This window comes from Tympanuchus pallidicinctus, unplaced genomic scaffold (genome assembly GCF_026119805.1).
Source record: "Tympanuchus pallidicinctus isolate F22 unplaced genomic scaffold, pur_lepc_1.0 scaffold4, whole genome shotgun sequence".
Lineage (NCBI taxonomy): Eukaryota > Metazoa > Chordata > Aves > Galliformes > Phasianidae > Tympanuchus > Tympanuchus pallidicinctus.
In genome coordinates, this window is record NW_026294758.1 from 19,012,816 (window position 1) to 19,034,149 (window position 21,334).

General features: G+C 44.7%; 1 protein-coding gene across 8 annotated transcripts; it reads left to right on the forward strand.

Moving 5' to 3' along the window:
• The first annotated feature begins 3,869 nt into the window (after positions 1–3,869).
• FUT10 (fucosyltransferase 10) lies at positions 3,870–14,376 on the forward strand. Of its 8 annotated transcripts, XM_052700400.1 has the most exons (7): positions 3,873–4,107; positions 5,994–6,205; positions 7,245–7,565; positions 8,105–8,384; positions 10,472–10,498; positions 12,499–13,334; positions 14,126–14,376. In XM_052700400.1, exons 4-7 carry the CDS (start codon positions 8,228–8,230, stop codon positions 14,348–14,350), a joined length of 1,245 nt encoding a protein of 414 aa, XP_052556360.1. In that variant the 5' UTR covers positions 3,873–4,107; positions 5,994–6,205; positions 7,245–7,565; positions 8,105–8,227; the 3' UTR covers positions 14,351–14,376. The 8 variants fall into 8 exon arrangements, with proteins under 8 accessions (XP_052556355.1, XP_052556354.1, XP_052556360.1 ...); XM_052700395.1 differs by lacking the exon at positions 7,245–7,565 and having other exon boundaries at positions 3,870–4,107; positions 5,997–6,205; XM_052700394.1 differs by lacking the exon at positions 7,245–7,565 and having other exon boundaries at positions 3,871–4,107.
• The last annotated feature ends 6,958 nt before the right edge of the window (positions 14,377–21,334 follow it).

Sequence of the window (21,334 nt, forward strand, 5' to 3'; positions counted from 1 at the left end):
GCTTGACTGGAGATGTCACTACATCCATTGGCAGTGCAGCAGGGGCTCTCAGTTTCCATCTCGGCGTTGAAGAGTCACCATCCGCCAGAGCCCCTGGGCCAGCTGCTGCTCTCTGTCACCCCTTCTTCCCTGTCCCTCATCCTCATCCTTCCCCAAGACCTCTCACCTCTTCCTTCCTGAGCCCTGAGGCAAAAGGAGGCACTGGGACTGCTGTTCTCTATGCTTCTGCACCGGGACAATGGGAGGCATCCAGCGGACGGCCCTGAGCTCCCTGTGGCCTCCAGGCAAGTCCTGAGGAAGAGAGCAGGACTGGGACTGGTGTCGTCTCAGCGGCTGCGTTGGGACCAGGAGGAATGCAGCAGACAGCCCCAAGCTCCCTGCGACTTCCAGGCAGCACCAGACAAGATAGCTTTCCATTGGAGAAGTGGAAGACTTTGGTTTGGGTGGGAAGAAGGGAGGGCATTCAGCACGAAGCTCCTTCCAGGTGCTCCCTGAGGACTTTTGTACAAAAAACTGGACAACAAACCATTGAAAAGAACAACACAGAATAGTGATAATAATAAAAACCTAAAGTTCTTTCCTAAAGCAAAACCAGTAAGTGCCTTTCTGTTTCTGGTATTTTAGAGTTTGCTCCGGGCCTCCTGGGTCCCCTCCACTCTCCCCAGAGGGAACAACATGTGTGACAAGATGTGTACCAGCAACACGTCCTTGCAGCCCAGAAAGCCAACTGTATCCTGGGCTGCATCAAAAGCAGTGTGGCAAGCACGGTGAGAGAAGTGATCCTGCCCCTCTGCTCTGTGCTGGTGAGGCCTCACTTGGAGTACTGCATGCAGATGTGAAGTCTTCTGCCCGAGAAGGACATGGACCTCTTGGAGTATGTCCAGAGGAGGACTGCAGAAACAATCCAAGGATGGAACACCTCCCCTCTGAGAACTGGCTGAGGAGAGAAAGCTCCAGGAGAGAACCGAGAGTGGCCTTTGGGTATCTCAGGGGTGGCTATAAGAAAGGCTCTGCTCTCTGCATGGACACAGGGTGCTTGAGTTACTGATGTTAGGAATTCTTGTATATTAACTCTGCTTTCTGAGCAACCATTTGTTTTTCGTCCAAGCTTCCTCCAGAATGAGCACTGGATGACCTGCCCCTGCCCCTGCCCCTACCCCTGCCCCTGCTCCTGTCCCTGCCCCTATCCCTGCCCTTATCCCTGTCCCTGCCCCTGCCCCTATCCCTGCCCTTATCCCTGCCCCTGCCCCTGCACTTGCCCCTGCCCCTATCCCTACCCCTGCCCCTGCCCCTGCACCTGCCCCTGCCCCTGCCCCTGCCCCTGCCCCTATCCCTGCCCCTATCCCTGCCCCTGCCCCTGCACCTGCCCCTGCCCCTGCCCCTGCCCCTGCCCCTATCCCTGCCCCTATCCCTGCCCCTGCCCCTGCACCTGCCCCTGCCCCTGCCCCTATCCCTGCCCCTGCCCCTGTCCCTGCCGTGGTTTACGCTGGCCTGGCCTTCTCGGTCTGTTTAAGGTAGGTTACAAGAGAGATCTTGCAAGAGGTGCTTGTTGCCTCGAGGCGGCGTGTCAGGACAAGAACCAAGAGTGAATTTCTCAGCTGCCAGCCAGGGGATGAAACTGGTGCGAGATTTTGCTGATTCAGGTGCTGGGCTGGCAGCATGTGATGACCACCTCATTGTCCTCTGGACCATCTTCTGTCCTTTCAGACTGAGTTGTGGACTGCTGGAGTTTGTGCACCACTTCTAAGGATAGGATGGACAGTAACTGAAGGCAGTAACAAGTCTCCTGCCTGGAGGCTGAAATGGATTACAGAGAAGTTGTGCCTTAATGAGAGCAATTTAGGAGTATGCAAGATGAGGGAGTGTGAAAGCCTTCAGTATAACTGTGTTTTAAAATGATGGATCAGATCAAGTTATTGTGGGATCAAATCAAACCCTTCTGTTTACTGTAACAGGCTTCTGATCCAGCCCCAGCAGCTCAGTTTAGTTTATGGACTGCTCATGACATTGCAGTGACCTGTTATTTTTTGTCTTAGGAGGACCTGATAGCCCTAAGGGAAGTCAGAACTGTGTGCTGCAGTGCATGCAAGAAGCGGGCTCTGCTCCAAAGTGCTCTTTCAAGCTCAGTGCTCAGATGGGATGAGGGTGGGAAGGAAAAGAGGCAAGATCTACATGGCCAACATCACTTGTGTAGCTGGGTGGGCTGCTGTTGGTCATCTGGGTACCTCGTCAACCTTTCTGGAACATGACAGACACAACTTCTCCATTAAGTAAGGAGATGCATTGTGTGCTCGGTATTAGTATAAGTAAGTTATATCCCACATGCATTTCAATTGTGGTATGCCAGGCTTTCCCTCTGCCTCCTCTAGGATCTTTCCACCCTCTGCTCTCCTAGTAATCTCCCTCCTGCAGCTCCCTGGCCCTTCATGCCTGGGCTGTGCTACCTCTCCTTGCCCAGATGTCATCAGGCCCTCTGATTTTACTCCCGGGGGAAAGGAGGAGTGAATGAATCATAGAAGAATGGAATGGCTTGGGTTGTCAGTGCCCTTAAAGCCCACCCAGTCCCAACCCCCTGCCATGAGCAGCACTGCCACCCACCAGATGAGGCTGTGCAGGGACCCATCCAACCTGACCCTGAGCACTTCCGGGAATGGGGAACACGCAACTTCTCTGGGCAGCCCATGCCAGCAATATCTCACCTCCCTCTGAGTAAAATATTCTTCCTGATGCCTAACAAATCTCCCCTCATTTAGTTTAAAGCCATTCCTTCTTGTCCTATCACTGTCAGACCATGTAGAATGTTTCTCTCCTTCCAGCTTATAAGCTCTCTTTAGGTACTGACAGGCCTCAGTGAGGTCTCCTCACAGCCTTCTCTTCTCCAGGCTGAACCAGGCCAGCTCCATTAGCCATTTTTCATAGGAGAGATGCTAAAGCCATCTCAGCATCTTCATGGCCTCCTCGGGGCCTGCTCCAACAGCTCCAGATCTTGTGCTGAGGACCGCCAGCCTCTTACGCTGTTGTGTTCACATCCTTGTACACTTTCTCCTTCAGTGCTTGAAGCATCAAATATGTTTGCGTATGACAACAAACAGGTCAGGTAGATCCACATTATACACACATGTATGGTTGTAGGTATGCATAGGATACATAAACATGGCCTCTGCCCTGAGCCTAGACAACCAGCATTTTTGAGCAGGTACCTCTTACTTTAAATATCAAATGCCAAAAACTTAAATAGAGAGAGAGAGAGAGAGGCTCGATTAAGGTAGGCAGCAGGCTAGCAGCCGGTTGGGTGCTGGTGGCCATGCACAGCATGCAGGGATGCCCTGGATGGATGGCAGCACAAGCTTGTCACAGGTGCAGCTGTGTTTGTGCAACTCAGAATGTGTGCCTCAGCATTGACCCCGAGGGACAGAGACCGTGCTGTTCTCTCTCTGTGTGACTGGTCTGGCCAGCAGGCACTTAAACGTTTCCTAACTTCCACGATGCGTTTGTTTTTCCGACAGCACTCTGGCTTGGTGCAGTGGGAGCCAAGTCCTCTTGAAGGGAGCTTCTGCAAAAATAACGGCAGTCTTGTAAAAACAAATATATATGTATATTTGTTTTATATACATATATATATAAAAACAAAACAACAAAGAAGAACCCAGCCACAAAAAGCGCAGGTGTGCTTGGAAACAGCTATGGAAACCGGCAGGAGCAGATTTTCCTTTCTTTTTCCACCGCGGAGGGGTATGGCTGCAGCACAGGACGGTGTGAGGAGCGCACAGGACGGGCGCGGAGCAGAGGCGCGCAGGGTCCTTTTGGAGCCTACGGGACTCCGAGAAAAGCCAAATTCCTTCTGGGGGGCGGGGGGGAGGTGCTCACTGATGGGGAGAAGGAAGGCGGAGGGCGGGGAAGGCACGGATCCGCACCGCCCTCCGCGGGGCCCCGCGCAGCGCTCTCCAGCAGCCGCCTCCGCTTCCCAGCGCGCCCCGAGCAGAGGCTCAAACTGAAAGTAAATTTTTTTAAAAAAGAAACAACCTCGCAAACCGAAGCAAACTCCAGCAAAGATCCGCAACAAAACAGCCTCCAACCCAACAGCACAGCGACCGGGGTACCAGGCGGGTGAGTACAACTGTGGGCCGTCCGGGCGGAGGATGCTGGAGCCGAGGGCGCGGGGAGGCCGGGGCTGCAGCGGGACGCGACGCGGGTGATGCGGGACGAGACGGGACGGAACGGGAGGGGAGGGAGCGCTGCGGTGTCGAGTCCAGGGGCTGTCAGGAGGGGCGGCAGGAGGCGCGGTGGGAAGGTTGAGAGGGTGCGGTGGAAAGTTCGGGAGGGCGTGCCGGGGGCTGCCCCTCTGCACAGGACGTCGGGAGGTGTGACGAGGTTTCCAGCGCTGCCCTGAAGTCGTCGGGATGGTTCGAGGTGCGGGAGTTCTGCGAGGTCTGTGCCGCTGCGGCCGGGGCAGGGCGTGAGCAGGTACAAGAACCAAGCCCCCTCTGCCTTAATCTGGGCTATCAGTATTTCCCCTTCCTAGAATCAAGAAGATCCCTACATTTGTAACTGGGCGCGGGGAGACGTGGGCTCTCGGTAAATCGTCTGAGCCCTGTTCCAGTGCGGAGGGGGAGGTGAACGCTGCTATTGACGCTGGAGTGCGCCAGATGCGTGGCCGAGCAGATCTTCACCACCACCACTGCGTCTGGAGTGCAGCTCCCTCCTTTTGCCTCAATTAGGCAGTAGCACAGGAAGCACCGAAAGAACAGGGCCCAGAAAATCCCACCTGATTTCTAAAGCACTGACCTGGCAGTGGTGCTCTTTAGTGCCCTCACAGAACCTTTGAAAGCAGCGGTCCCATGCAGAGCTGAAGTTCCCCAGCATGGATTCACATGAGGCTTTACAGAAAACGCTCCTCTGTAGGTTGATGGGAAGAGACAAACTCCTGTTACAGTGGAAGCAGAATCAGGACCAGCTTCTGTTTCTACATGCCAGCCTCACAGGGGTGGGAGGCGGTGAGGAGCTGTGGGACCTATCTCTATTCTGGAGTTTTGACAGTGGGGTTGGCATGCTGGGGAAGCTGGTAGGCACACACATGTAGGAACAGTCACATATGTCTTCTTCAGAAGAAATGCCAGGGCTAAATTCCAGAATGCACATCACTGAAAGAGAAGTATAACAGTTTACTTTTTTAAAATAGATTGTTGTTCTGCTTTCTGAGTATTCAGAATATCCAAATTTCAAGATAGAATCCTATACCTTGAGAGAAAAGTCTTGACTTTCTCCTGTGGGGTTTTTTATGTTTTGTTTTGTTTTGTTTTAATCTGTAATTGGAATTTGTACTTCTTCCAGTTGTCAGGAGCAAGGAATTTCGCTCAGTAACATCCAACATATGGCAAAATGATCTGTGAAAAATGAATAAAGAGTGTCACTGAAGGGGAAGAGTCATTTGAGGACAGGCAACCTAGCACAGATGTATATTGCAGGGGAAGGGGAATTTGTTACACATTGACGTGTCTGGATTTGGAGATAGTTTATATGCTGTGTAGTTATTTTCTCTGTGCACTTTGTGTGATATGCTGGGGTACAGAAGACCCAGAAGAATTTTATAGTGAGTCGCAAAGCCAGAAGTTGTATGCCTCTTCCAGCAGAATTTCCTAGGCTTGTCAAGGGGTGGGAGATCTTATGTGGCTCGCCTGTTGAAAAACAGCACAGTTTGCCACCTGAAGCTCAGTAAAGCATGTTCACAGAGGGTAGAACCAACAGTGGCTCTCTGTGCTGCCTGCATGGTGAGGGAACATGTGAGGCTGCTCTGAGAGGAGGCCAAGTCCAGTCTGAGCAGAGGCAGAGTGCAGTGTGTGAGTGCTGTTTGTGCAGACTGTTTTCTGATTTAACTAAGGGTTAACCAGGCTCAGAACAGTGTTTGGATTCCTGCAGAAAGCTGCAGGTAGACAGCAGGTTGGTCACCAAACTCGAGGAGCATTCATGATTGATGCTGTACTCTTTTTCACCAGTAGCTCCTGTGAAGCAGAATAAAGATGGCATGGGACATCAGTGCAGCAAAGGCTGAAGGCTTCAGACACACTGGTCCTGCTAACACCTCACTCTGACTGCCCTTGGCATCCTGTGGGCCCGACAGTGCAACATGGTCAGGATGAGGAGGAAGAGGCTGTGGGCATCTTGCATCTGTTTTGCAGCTTTCTTTTTCCTTGTGGTGATGCTCCAGGTATAGGGGCAAGGGCAGGGGGGAGTATATATGTGGGCATATTCAAAATGTGACACAGTTCTGGAAGATGCGAGGGATCATTAAAAGCAACAAAAGTGTTGTGAGAGAGGAATGTTTGAAGACACTCTATCAGCAGGATTGACCTGGTGATGCCAGCTGGCCCTAGAATTGACATTACATAGGGAACTCTTTGGAACTCTTTGGCTCTTGGAGTTCCTCAGAAGTGTTGTACCACGCATCACCATGGTGCATTGCCTCTGTCCAGCACTGCCTTCTCAGTCTTCTCAAGCAGTGTGTTAATTGGTGAGACAGAGGGATATAGCTGGACCTATCTCAGGCTGTTATGGCAGGCTGACCAGGATTTTGTGAGCTCTGTAACCAGTGATCTGAGCAGTCAGTAAGCAGGCCAGCAGGCCTGACTTAGCACTGGCCATTCTTAACACTGGGAATTCAGTAGATGGTTAATAAAAAAATGAATGAGGAGGCATATTGCAAGGGCTGCTCTTGCAAATGCCTCCTATTTTATGATGTTGTCCCATGATGTCAGTGGCAGATGTTGGTGGTACAGCAGCAGGGACTGAACGTTCCCACCAATATCCCATTACATTTTGCTGCCGTGCAACAGATGGCAGCAGAGGGGCATTCTGACACAATGGCGTCTAGCATGGAAGTGCACCTGAAGCAGTGATGTGTACGTACTTACAGGATTATTTGAGTTGTATTACTGCACTTACATCTTACCAAATTCCTAGACAAATAAGCCTTATCCCCAGCCAGCATCCTGTCTACTTGCCAATGTGGGAGTGTTTTCTGTGTTCTCTGTGCAGCTGCACTGTGCACAGTTGACTGTGTGTGTTGTCTCAGCATCCTGTGTTGCATAGAGTCTATTTAGTCCAGTTACAATCAGTGTATTTTACTAGACAGTAAATGACAGCAAACAGTAAAATGAATGCATGCAGTAACACTATCGGGGAAGATAAATGTTTTCAAACAACTTAATATAAACAATACTCTCCTTCCTCCCAATATCCTCCTTCAGAGCCATCCAAAAAGTGGAAGTGCTGTGAGCCAAAGCTGTCTGGTGGGTCTGAGTTCCATCATTCTTGCAGCTGTTCCTGGGGTGGCATTAAGCACTGCCCGTGAAGATGCACATGCAAAAAGCCATCCATATGGTAGCAGGAAGGTCACTGCCTTGCAGAGACTAACAGCAGCTTCTGTGTACCCTGTGGGATCACCTCAGGACACTTGTTCCGTGGGTACTACCTGCAGAAAAGAGTGGTGTTTTCACAAATACCAGAACTGCTGAAGCCTGATACTTCTCTCCCATGGCTGATGGCAGACACTGTTGGAGGCTTCTCCTGTGAGTGGACTGTTTTTAAAGCTCCTCATAGGTTTTTTGATCTATAAATGATGGTTTACCGGAAAGTCTTTTACATCTCTGCATACAGATTTTTTTTCTTCTTCCTGGCCATGAAACTGTAGTTAAGTTTTCTTTAAGACTCATCTGCATCTGATATATTCAGTCACTGGTTTAAAAATAAAGAAGCATGGGCACATGAAGACCTAATTTTACAGATGATTTCTAGAAGAAACTTAGCTACTGTATGGCTTATTTTGAGAAAAAAAGCAGAATTCATGTTGTTCAATCATGTGTGACATGGCCATATCTCAGTACAGAAATTTATTTACTTCCCCTTCCTTACCTATTCAAATTGAAGCTCTCTCTGTTCTGAAGTAAATCACCTGGACAGTGCTTCAGTGAAGTGCATTCACTTCTTCAGCTGATAGAAATTTTACAGAGGCTTACTCACTACTTGATACTTAAACTCGATGTGTCAGGTGAATGTTCTGGCTAACAGCAGTGATGCACTGTGATATGTTTGTTTTTTTCCCCTGAAGGTTATCACTGAACTGGGCAATTCAGAGAGTAAGGCAGCAGCAGTCTTACACAGTGGCCCCCTGAAGCCTGATGAGAGACATGCTTCCCAGCTTAAGAAGAAGGAACTTTACAGCAACTTCAGGATGGAGCCTGATACAGATCACTACCCCATCCTGCTCTGGTGGTCTCCTCTGACTGGAGAGACAGGGAGACTGGGGCAGTGTGGTGAGGATGTTTGTTTCTTTACTGTTAACAAGACTTACCAGCACAGTCAGCTGACGAGAGCTTTTTTGTTCTATGGTAAGGAGCTGTTTCCTTCTAAGGGAGAAACTTTCCCTCCTGTCATTTTCTCTTAGACATTAAATATTCTAGGTGGAAATCATTGAGGAGAAGAAAGTTTACACAGCTCACTTTGTTGAATTTTGCCTGGTGCTGAATCCATTATCAGAGACCTTTGCAAAAGTACTTATAAAATTGATGATCCACAGGATGACCAAGAGATGTTCCCTTGTCTCGTGCTACTTTCCAGTCACACGTGTTCCTTGCTTATGGCAGAAAAGATCATTTCCTGTAGTTGCCAAGTCCTGAAAGGAGTCTGAGATCAGGCTGTTTTTTCCCGGTCTTCTAGCTTATCACCTCCAGCAGAAGTTCTGCAAGGCCTTTGTTGCACTTGTGCAAGTCTTCTGTCTTAAGATAATGCTCTCGCTGGTAACTGTGCAACTGCCTTGCCTCATGTGCCAAGAGATTGCCAGCAGACTGTAAAAGGAAAGTACTGAAAGAAAGGTATTGATTCCACACAGGGAATGGCAGCTAGGGCAGCCTGCTGAGCTCTTCTGGCTCTGCTGCCTCAGAAACTTCCCACTACTTGCACCGAAACAACAAAACACAGAAGAGGCATCTTTTAAAAGTAGTCTTTATTTTGTTATTTTTCCTCATGGCATTGCAGAGACATATAATAACCTTTTATTATATTATAATAGGGCTATTATTGTAAGTGGAAAACTAATGACAAATAATTTTCTGTGATTGGTAGATTCAGCTCTTTTGTCTGGAAACAAAACAAAACAAAAGAGTGCTGAATCTTCATTCACTAGTTCAGGACACAGGCAAGCTGGAAATAGAGGGAAAGGGGGGCCTTTTGTGGAACAGTTAACAGTAAACCCAGAAACTTCTCATCAGTGATCTTTTCAGAGCTTGAAGTAGGTCAGCATTGTCTGCTGATAATATAGTGGTCAGGCATGAAAGCAAATGAATAACAGCAAGGGAATGAGAAGCTGACCCAATTAAATACACGGAAAGCTAGGTCTGCATCACATGGAAGTTGTGAAGTCTGGTATTTCTGGTCTCTGCCAGCGATTTTGTTTGCCTGCTTCAGCATTAAAATAACAATTACTGTTTACTTATAGCTGGTGATGATTTATTGTAACAGGACACGATTTACTTGCTGATTTTTAAAAGATTATTTTTACTGGACTAAAGACCTTTCTTGTAGTTTTTCTAGTGATGCTCTCTTTGAACTGCATATGAAAGTGTCAACATATGCAGAAGTGATACTCGATTTTAGACTACAGTAAACACTCTCAATGTGCCAAAATCTGCAAAGACAAGGGGTCAAAAGTGTTAAATAATGCTGTGTCAATGCAGAAAAGCATACCACCCCTCATTCCTTAGATGCAGTTAGCTGTGGGCCTGCAAAAAAGAGAGATTTTGACATTCCAGAATTTCTAACTGAACAGCCTACTGAGTGAAAGAAACCTTGAACATCTGCATACCCATGCTAAGATTACATTAGGGCACAGCTTTACATTCCAAAGAAGTTCATTCATTCCCTCCTAACATTTGGTCAGTGAACTTGTCAAAAAATGAATGTTTGACAGAATGAAAAGAATATTATGCCAAATGGGGTGCAGATGTTTCTCACCAGAACTGCACTGCTAGTAACAGCTGCTTTTCTGCAGCTTATCTCTACTTACTGTCCTGGCCTGGGAAACCTGTGGGTGTGGAGAATGACTTTGTCAAGTCTCTCTTCTGGAATCTGAGATGTGACAATCACTTGCTGGGTTATGTCTGTATTCTGGAGAGGGATTCCAAACCCTACTTTTTCAACATAGCATGCTCACAGAGTTTTGCTTGTACCAGTGCTGTTCCTCCTGAGAAAAATTGCATCAGCAGTAGAAGGACATGTCCAGCTTTTCTGTGCTGGAGAGTTGGGTCTTTGGGATGTGAATTGTGAGTGAAATATGTCTCCAAAGATGTAGAACTCCTCCTGAGAGTATCTTTCATTTTTTTTCCTGCACTTTATCACTAAATCTAAGATTTCCTATTAGTTTAGAAGTTGAAATTGGTTGTCATTACAATCTTGCTGTGCTTTCTTTATCCTCTCATAGGCTCGTTCATTTCCTTTATTTCACAAGGTGGGTAACATAATGATGTTATCTTCTCTTTAATGCTCAAAAACTTTTTGTCTGCTTTCTGAAGTGAGATTGGCTAAATGTTATACTAGAATCAGTAATTTTGGTGTGATTTTATTTACTAAGCATTTTTCTTTTGGTTTCTGTTTGGCAAATTTTATTTTTGTTTACAAAGTTTTTTACACAATATGCTTTTATCAGTGTCATCCCTTTTCTGGTGTCATTCTTTTCTTCCTTCCCCTTTGCAGTGAATTTTTGTTCTCCCTCACCTTTGCAAGAGAAATAACTGTACATTTCATTATGCACTGTTGCTTCTCTTCTGGGCTTCACAGAACAATGTGTTTCCAAGACCAGATAGGTTGTATGAATAATTCTGCAAGAATTTGATTAATTCTAATTTTTCTTCCTTATTTCATCATTACCACATATAAAAAAAACCAAAGGAAATGAATATCTCTTTCTTTGATATGTGGCATAGCACTTCACCTATTTAGTGTCTGGAGCTTGAGACCAGCCTTCAATGGAAAACAAAGTCACATAATTGGTGGCCTTAAAAAAACCAACTCCAAAACAAAGAAAAAACTGATGCTCTTTGAAAAGTCTTGCACTATAGGAGGTTTTTATCTTGGCACCCATTATCCATCGTCACTACTTTAGTGTCGTCTTCTGTTGATTTTATAAGGTCACTCCTGGAGTCATCTTAGCAGGTTTGCACAGTCATAGAGATCCTTGGACATTTTTTTCCTTCTTTATGTATTAGCTTTTAGATGAAAAGTTTAGGTTAGATTTTTTTAGCTCCTTTATTTATTTATTTATTATCATCAGTAGTTTGAGATCAAGTGTACAGCAGAGAAGAAAAACTCAAGAGTGTGTTAGGGATAGTAGAGTGTCATCTATGAAGAAAGGGGATTTGTTTTGTCCACAAAATCAGCGGTTATCTTTGTTTTGGTTTACACTGCCTTGCTTGGCAGTACAGATTAAAACTTTTGGATGTCCAGTGCTGGTACTTCAGTCAAAACCAGATATAATGTTAAGATTCTGAGGAACTGTCTTGGCAGAGATTCATCAGCTTTGCACTTAACTTAAAATAAGGCTAGCTGTATGGAAACGCAACTGAAGGGAGAGAAAGGTTGAGATTCATGATTTGATATTTTGAATTCAGTTTTGCACAGACCAGTGAAGGCTGGTCTGAGAAAATGTTTTTCATGAGAAAAAATTTTCATGAGAAAACATTTTCATGAGAAAATGCTTCTAGGTTTGACTTGAAGCTTTCACCCTGAGTTGTCTGGGAGGTTCACTGTCCTTCCATTAAGGTGCAAGCAGCTGTAGTGGTCTGCTTTTTGAGTTTAGGCTTGATTCTTCCTCTAATTCTGACATCAGATTTAGTCTTCTGCCAGAGGTTATTCCCTCATGTATCTGGTAGTCAGCTGTGAAATATCATCTGTTGGTTCTCTCTTTGATAAACCAAGTCGATTGTCTTCCAAAATGTATAATACAATATCTTTCCAGCATGTCAGGTTATTTGTCCAATCCTTGTGCATAACTGTGTCCAATGTTTTAGCATCTTTTTTGTTATTTTGGTACTAGAACCAAATTCATCCCTGTAGTGGCCATTTTCCTTTCATCTTAGATATAGAGGCTTCTCCTATTTACATAGACAGAAAATTATTAAGCATATTATTAGTCTCCCTTCTGTGCAGTAAAATATGAAATTTAGCGTGGATTTGAAATGAGAGGCTTTTAAACTAATATGATCTGAAAATAAATCACTTCTAATGTTAACTACCAATCCCTAGTCTCTAGATTCTGCTGCTGCCAAATTTACTTCTCTCTGTCATAACACTCCTCTGTCATTGAATTAAACACTCTTTTGGTGGTGCTGCCTTATAATCTCATAAACACAGTGTTGTAGGGCTGATATTAAATGAAAACTGGGTTTCTATGTACTGTCCTTCAGTGTGACATGATAAAGGCCAGACTAAACACCATTTGCTTTTGTCTAGGTACTGATTTCAGTATAGACAGCCTACCCCTTCCTCGAAAAGGCCATCATGATTGGGCCCTTTTCCACGAGGAGTCACCAAAAAACAACTACAAACTTTTCCATGAACCAGCTGTCACCTTATTTAACCACACTGCAACTTTCAGCCGTCATTCTCACCTACCGCTGACCACTCAGTACCTTGAGAGCATAGAGGTCCTCACGTCCCTGAGACATATGATCCCAGTGCATATGAAGAACAGCCTGAGGAAGCGGCTTGCACCACTTGTGTATGTGCAGACTGACTGCAATGCTCCTTCTGACCGGGACAGCTATGTACGTGAGTTGATGTGCCACATTGAAGTAGACTCTTATGGAGAATGTCTGCATAACAGAGACCTCCCTCAGTATCTCAGAAATCCGTCTGCCATGGATGATGGGAACTTCTATAAAATACTGGCTCAGTACAAGTTCATTCTTGCTTTTGAAAATGCTATCTGTGAAGATTATATCACTGAAAAACTCTGGCGGCCTCTGATGTTGGGAGTGGTACCTGTGTACTTTGGTTCTCCCAGCATTATAGACTGGCTTCCCAGCAACAAGAGTGCAATATTGGTATCTAGTTTTTCACACCCTCGAGAGCTGGCCCACTATATCAGAACACTGGATCAAAATGACCAGGAGTATGAGGCCTACCTGGAATGGAAACTGAAAGGAGAAATTTCCAATCCAAGGCTGCTTACAGCAATGAAGGAACGCAAATGGGGAGTGCAAGATATCACTCAGGACAATTACATTGACACATTTGAGTGCATGGTGTGTAACAGAGTGTGGGAAAACATCAGAAGAGAAGAAAAGGTATGTTCTCATCATTTTTTAAAGGTGTTAATGAGCACAGTTATCAGAATAGATGAAAAAAACTTTCAGTGCCCAGTAATGCAGCCAGTGAACATCTGTAGTGCCCTACAGCTCTCCTATACTCATGAGGCCAAATATGTGGTGATGACAATCTGAGCTGTATGGTAACTAATCAGCTAGAAGAGGAGGGATGAAGAAGGCATGTGAAATTATTTGGGTGAACTGAAATGGGAAGTGCGAACGAGCAAGCATTACATTTAACAAGACTTTCCTAGCTAATCTAGTGTAAATTTATGCAGATGTCCACTCTTTAAGCATGAAATACGAATATGGAAAGATATAAAATGGATGAAATGCAGAGATTTCTTTCCCCTACTTTGGTGGCTCTTCAGTGAAGCAGACTATGAAGACCAGTCTGCTCTCTTGATCAAATTTATAGCTTGTTTTTAATTCTCTTTCAAAAAAAATCTTATGAAATGTGTGCGTATTTAAGATGAAAATTGATTATAATGACGAAAGTAGAGCTCCTTGTCTTTCAAGTTCGCTTAGCTGATGCTGCTTGTTTGTAACCAGATTTGATCTGAGAGTCTGGCTCTTGTCAGCCTAATTGCCCTTATTCTGGGCACCTCAGGGAGAGTTTCCACTCAGCCATCTGCAGGGGCATGGCTAGGGCCTGTGGTGGAAGGGTGAATGTCACTGACATGCTTTAATAATTTACTAATGGTAGTTAGTCTTCTCTGTCTGCCAGGGTCCTTGAATAACCCATTCCTTTTATTTCTCTGTGTTGCCAGGGATGGCTGCCCCAGAGATGGAGTGCTCACGTTAAACATCTGAACTGCCCCAAACCTGAGGCTTTCAGGTTCTCCTCTTCAAATCCCAGCCAGACCTCCCTCCAAGAGATGTGGATAGCAAGTTTTGAGCAGTCCAAGAAGGAAGCCTGGGCACTGAGAAAGCTGGTGGAAAGGAACAGGAATTTTACAGCTAAAGAATTTTGGATGCTTGTATTCAAAGAATAAATGCAACAACTGTGAAACAAAGTGAACTCCTCAGAGAAATCTATGGATTTTATTTTATTTTATTTTGAAAGTTGCCTTATTGTATGTAGGATTGAAATTAGACATGAAGGACTGACTTTAGTATTTTCAGTGCTCAGTCTAAGGTGCTAAGCAGTAGAACCACACTACTGGATGGTAGATGTATGTATGTGTACTTTAGTAGCTCAGATGTGTGTGCATCATAGCACAAGTTCATCAGGATTCTTAGGGCCCACTGTCAATCGCATAGCTAGTCCCTTTGAAGCAAATGGATCTCTTGCTGTCTTCAGATACATGCCTATTCATAACCGCAGGACTCCTTTCTTCCCTAGTCCAGGATCCTCATTTGCTGCACTGACATCCACAAGCTGAAGAACAGCTGACATCGTTACACTGGTACAGCTTGTGTGCTGCTTAGGATGTAGGGAAAAAATTGGGACTGTGTCCCTGGCTAGTTGTTTATTATCAATTTCCCTGGCATCAGCAGATTTGGCAGGGACTTGGCGGGCTTTGTGTCCTGACACTGAATGCCAATGTAAAGTGCATTAGTACTTGGCACAGGAAAGCACCATCTGTTAGTGTCCAGGGACAGATTGAATGAAAAACATGCTGGCTCAGATTTACCCACTATCTTCTGCTAAAATAAGCAGAGCACACAAATGTCTCCACTCCACAGAAATAGGGCTGGCCTCAATCTCACTTGCCTTCTTGCCTTTCTGATGATGGATTAATTTTTGTATAATATATAAACATGGAATTGTGTGCTTGAAAGGTCAGGAATAAAACTGAGAGTCAGATGGTGCTGAAGAACCTTCAAAAAGCTCAAGAAAACAAGCTTAAGCAAACTTCCTACCTGTTCATAGAAGACCTGAATAATATAAGTTGCTCCAAAAGCAATGCCTCCTATTTATTTCCATGGAAACAGATACAAAGAGTACAATAATACTATTTGATAAAGCAAATTCTCAGTTACAAAACACTGTTTTTCAGTGTTTTGTTTTGTTTTTTTTTTAATAGGGGTTACTCATCCCTGTTAGCTATGCATTTTTGCCAGCAATGAATAAAAGCCTGCATGCTGTGCTCATAAAAATCTGCTCCAGCGGGGGTGACCCAGTGTCACTGTTGCCACTGCTGAAACACACCTCCCACCACCCCACTGTGCTCACACTCACTGTTTGGTCTCCATAAGTGTTCACCAAGCATTGATGAATGTCAATGGGTGCCATTTTTCCACATGGAGGAATTAAATTCCAAACCTTTGCTTCATCTGCACTTCCGTGTCAGACGGCATTCTCTCAGACTGCCCCTGCACTGCCATCTGTCACATGGGATATTGGTGAGAAGGTTCAACCTATACTGCCATACCACCCACATCTGCTCTGACATCATGGACCAACATCATCAAATAGGATGCACAAGGAAAAAGCTTAGTGACACTGATTATCACTTTGCAGATTTGTACTTTTGTACAAGCTGTTGCAGCTTTCACTTCTTTCAATCTGTGAAGTCCATTTCCACAAGAGCTGCACAATGGCAACATCTCAAGTCATTCATATGAGGGAGAATGATTTTTATGATGACACTGTTACGAAGTTCTTCACATCACTGGAAAGGCAGATTTTCACTTGTTTCATAATTGAGAAAGATGTCAATAGTGTGCACACCAGGAAATCCAGCTACAAAATTTACTTAAACTGGAAAAAGATCCTCTCCAAATAGTAAACACTTAATTATCTTTCAGTCTAGCAGAAGAAAGCAGTTTTGTAGTCACAAACCATACAGCATTGACCTTGGATTGTATGACCTCATACTTCCTTTTGCATGAGCAACAATCCCACCAAAATCTCTCTTTTGGCATTTTAGCAGTGTGGCACTCAGAATCTGCTGGATAGACCTAAAGCTCTCTGTCCACTGGCCTGCAATACAAATTATAGTAAGCTTTACAAATAAAGCAGACCTTCAGATAATTGGTGTTAACATTAGATGTAAAAGCTTTTCTAAATCAGGATCTAGAACTGAATATAAGTCCTTTAGCATTCTCAAAGGGAAATGCTGAATCCCTGCCTGTCACCATCAATTTCTGTTTCTCCTCTGTGGATGACACAGAATGTCTGCAGCTCAAAGGACTAACTTTTTTTGATGTTCTATGGTGCTAAAAATCTTAAGCCAGGTTGTTTAAAGATCTCAAGAGCTGCAAAAATGAAGACTTCTAATCTTTTTTAACAAGTGTTTCCCTGGTGGAATCTTTCTTCCCCTGAGCTTCCCAAGTAACGTATTAGATAGATATGATCTAAAGACATGAGGCATATTTACTCAGAGTCTGTGATGCATTGTTATCTCTCACTTTATGTTGGTGGAGTAGGATGGAAGGAAATAATGAATTTCTTGGCTTACAACTCACATTCTGAAATTCAGTGTGGTCAGTAGCGTAGATTTCAACATCCCTTCATCCACTACCCAACAAAGAAGAAAGGCAAGCTCTCATAGTGATTGGCTTAAGGTGCACTGTGATATGGGATAATTGTCACTCACTCTCACAAGATCCTCTCATGATGCAGCTTTTCTAAAGGACAGAGTTCTTGGCTTCTACAGGCTAGTTCAGAGCAACCTAAAATTGGTTTCTTGGTCTTAAATCACCCTTTGGAGCCTTTTCTCCTGTGCTGGGTGGAAGGAAGTTTTAGTGATCATCATTCTGGGATATTTGGATATACTATGACAGTGATTTCTGCAAGTTAGTGAAGTGTATACCTACTGCCCTGAAGAAGAATAAGCAGAATCTGCTGATCACTTTCAGTCTCTCTCTCTGTTTTTTTTTTTTCAGCTGATTTGCTAGGCTTCCCTCTCTGGAGGGATTTGTAATTCTAAGCAAAAGGAATCCCATTTGTTTGGCAGGCTTGTGTATATCCTGGATGGTACAGGCCTTTCTTTTTTGGTTTTCTTTTTCTTTAAGAAAAATGTAGTAAAACTGTTGCAAAAACATCTGTATTTCCAATAACTAGAGATGATGCTGGACTAATAAATGCATATCTACCAACCTCTTGCATAGTGGCAACAAACTATCATGTTGTGGGATATGAGATGAAAAATGTTGGCTCCTACTAGGCTTGCATTTATTCCCAAAGCACCCACATCCATCAGCTTGCCCAAGAGTCAAGGAAGTTTGTGCCCTTTGCGCCTGCAGTGTTCTTTGCATCTGAAAAACAAAAGCTCAGGACCAGGCTGCTGAGAAGATGGCTGTAGTTATCTTGGAGATGCTCCTGGAACAGGCCTGCCACAGGCCAAGGGGGCTAGGGACGAATGGGGAAAGTCTTGGAGATCATCTTTGGACATGGTCTTACTTCTTCCCTTTCCCAAGGGAAATCTGAATTGGAACATGAATGAGCACAACCAGGGCTTGTTTTCACCTTTCTGCTGCGCTACCCTGGCCTCTCTACTTGTAGCCTCCACCAGCTCACCCTGACATATCTGCTTCCTCATGCCTCCCATCATCTATTGCATCTGATTGTGCAGAGAAAGTAAACACTGGGTGTTGTCTTTTTTGTTGTTGTTGATCTTGTTTTCATTTTGTTTCTGCTTCTGTTTTTACATTTCACCATTTCGCTTCCACTGTGGCCTTGTCCCTCCTCTCCTGTCCTCCATGGGATTTGGTTGCCCATGCTGAAGGCCTGGTCTCACCCAGTGCAATGATAACCAGGTGTCAGGCTGCAGCGAAGGAGCTAAGGTAGCTGCATACGGAATAGCCCAAGTTGGAAGGGACCCACAAGGATCACCCCTCCCTGTGAGGAGCTGCAGCCACCATGAGGGCTCCCCTCAGTTTCTTTGCGCTGCACTGAGCACACCAAGGGACTGCAGCCACCAGTCCTGTACATCACAAATCTTCCTCCAGCTCTCTAAGAATTGCTTCATCTCCTGAGCTTCAGACTCCAAATTTTTTCCTTTCTCTGAACTCTGACCATGCAATCAGTTTTTCACAGATTCTTTTTTTCCCCCCTGCCTTCAAAATCCTTGTTATCATGATACCAGCCAGCATACTTGCTTTGTTTAATTTCCTTAACAAGGTCTTAGCTGGAGGGGGGGGGGGGGGGGAAGAGGGGGTATTAGCACAAGTGGGAGCAGCTCACGTGAGATCACTGCACTAAGCATACATTAAGGAGTATTTACCTCAGAGAATGAACAACTAGGAAAATAATTAGAGAAATGAAACACAAGGAGAACTTTGACTGCATTCATTTCAATGCAAGACTCATTCCTATGCTGTGGGTGCACAACTGTACATCGCGATCTTCAGCGGTCAAATCTGAACTTCCTCCCTCATTCAGCATTTTGTTGAAAAACAAAGCCAAACAGTTGCTTCTGGCAGGCTTTAAAGAAAGCCAAGGATCTTTACACTAGTAGTGCACATTTGCAAAGTCTGTGACACTCTCTTTTTCTTTCTTTCTTTTTCTTTTTTCCTTTTTTTTTTTTTTTTTTGGTTTTTGGTTTCGTTTTTGTCAGCAGCATGGTCTCAGCCTAACACAAAACACAGTGTGGGTTGTGATGTGCTTCTACAGAAAAACATGCAACCAGTGCATCTGCAAGATGTGAATGTAGGCAGCATAATGCCGCCACATGCTGCACAACTCTGTGGAGGCTGTGCAAAAAACCCAGACTGAGATTAAAAGTAGGCTCTCTGTATGTAATTAACGGAAAGAGAAGCACATTTGAATTACCCTTTGAAGGAGAACTTTCTCCAGCAGCAGGTGTGGTGGGCCAGGTTACGTGGAATGCTGTGAATGCATGCTGCTGTGTTGTGCTGGCTGACTGTCCCAGTTTTAATAGCTTATGAACCTGTTTTGTATGCAGAGCTTGCTTTTAGTATTTATCCTAAAATTAGGGTTAAAGAATTAATTATTGAAAACCATTTGCTGAGTTCTTGACTGTCTGGCCTTGGAAAAAGATGGGGCGTGGAGACAGCAGTTTGGCATGTGACCAGTGAGCTGCCTTAAAAGCAAACTTGTTTAATGTAACTACACAGATCCTGCAGGGAAAAACTTACTTGCAGATTGCTAAGTATGAAAACCACAGTAGAATGAGAATTATCTGTGTAACTGGTATTTTTAAAAACAGTATAATTACACTGAAACATTATGGGCAGTTGGGCACCACTGGTCTCACGAAACCCCATCCATTTTGCAGCTCCTGTTGCATCCCCAAACTACACACACAGACAATGCCGACAGAGGCACAAACTTAAACACACACACAAATTGCTTGCCTTCTTGCCTGTCTGTTCAGTTGCTGTCCGTCCTGAACCTGAAGTGAGGTGAGAGAATGGGGACAGCACCTCCACAGGAGACTTAGCCAGAGGCAATATCCCCCTGTCCAGAAGCAGAGGAGACATTTGACCTCTCTCAGCCGTGGTGCATTAGGCTTGCCAATTGGGAAGTCTTTCATACACAAGCCGTTTTAAACAGAAATAGATATTGTGTTGCCTCCTACAGGCTCCAGACAGAGAGAGCAACCTGCTGGGTTAGAAGGCTCAGAGAACTGATGCATACTATAGAGTGCGTGCTGGGAAGCCTAAGTGAAGGCAGCTGTGCTTAATACAGCCATTGTGGCTTTGCTGCATGATCCAGGGCTGCTTGGAGGCTATGCTGTCTCCCTTTTGATGCTGTGTTGTCCCTGGAGGGAAGCCAGGTTCTTGTGTCTCCCTGGTGTGCGATGTGTCATAGGACTTCTGCTTGACAGTGGCTGTTGCAGTCCTCTGAGAAGGAAGTGTCTGAGGCAGCCTGAAGTGCAATATGTGTAACCTGCCTTCCAGGCTCATGATACTTGTGAGGTGATAACTGTGTTATTTGAACTAGCAGCCTGAGTTTTGGTTTGTGAAGTTTCATGTGTTTATTTACCAGAATAACCTTTTTTTGTTGTTGGTGGGTTTTTTTTTCTTTTTTTCTTTTTTTTTTTTTTTCCCTGTGTGTGAGTAGGGAAATGATCTCACACTGCACCCCTGTTCCAACCCTTGGAGCTTTGAGAGAGACCTACAAATTTTACAGTGAGACCTGAGATAAAACCAAGAGACTTGGCAGCTAGGGCTTGGCTCCCCAGGAATAGCAGATTCTCTATGGATCCTTTATCCCTTTATCATGTATGCCTTCTATAACTATTCTGCGAAACTCTCACTTTGAAACTCTCACTTTTTCTGTGGAGCATGAATTATTAATATGCTAAAATGTGCTGCTAACAGTTGTTTGTATTTAAAGCGATTACTCACTGTTCCTGACTGATGCATTTGGTCATTTGCCATTTTCCCCAAGTCAGCAAAAACACATCCGTTCTCTCTGTGCTGTATATTTTGTGCTAAGACCACAGAAACCCAAGAAGATCCACTCTAGCAGATGGGAACAATATAAAAGAAAGCTAATAATGAAGTTAATTTCAAATTCTAATCAGAAAATTCCCCTTCATTGCCTAAAAAGACTTAATTTTAGAACTCATCTGTATGTAAGGACAAATTTGGATTCTCTGACCTAATCTCTAGAGTCAAAGCCCACAACCAAGAGATAACCAGGAATCTGGACCATAGGCAACAGTCACAGGGACAGTATCTTATAAGATACCCCAGTGCAATATTCATAGCAATATTCATGGCAATATGAATAAGCAATATTCATGGCAAGCTATATTAAGACTTGCTCTAGTTTCTACATGGTCGGCTTGCTCCAGAAAGGAATAACCACCCTGAGATAGGCAGAGCATCTTTGCATGCTGTTTCCTGCTGGGAAAGGACATTCTCCAGAGACAGCCTCTCTGCCATGACTGTTAGCAGCACTTGGGAAGGAAATAATGATTGCTTTTTAAGGTCTACATGCTAGAAGCAGAGAAGAAATTGGCTGAGTACCATAGCTTTGGTTGGAGGGGACCTTAGAGATCATCTACTTCCAACAGCACTGAGATAAGCATTCTGGGAAATACATGAAATCCTCTTCA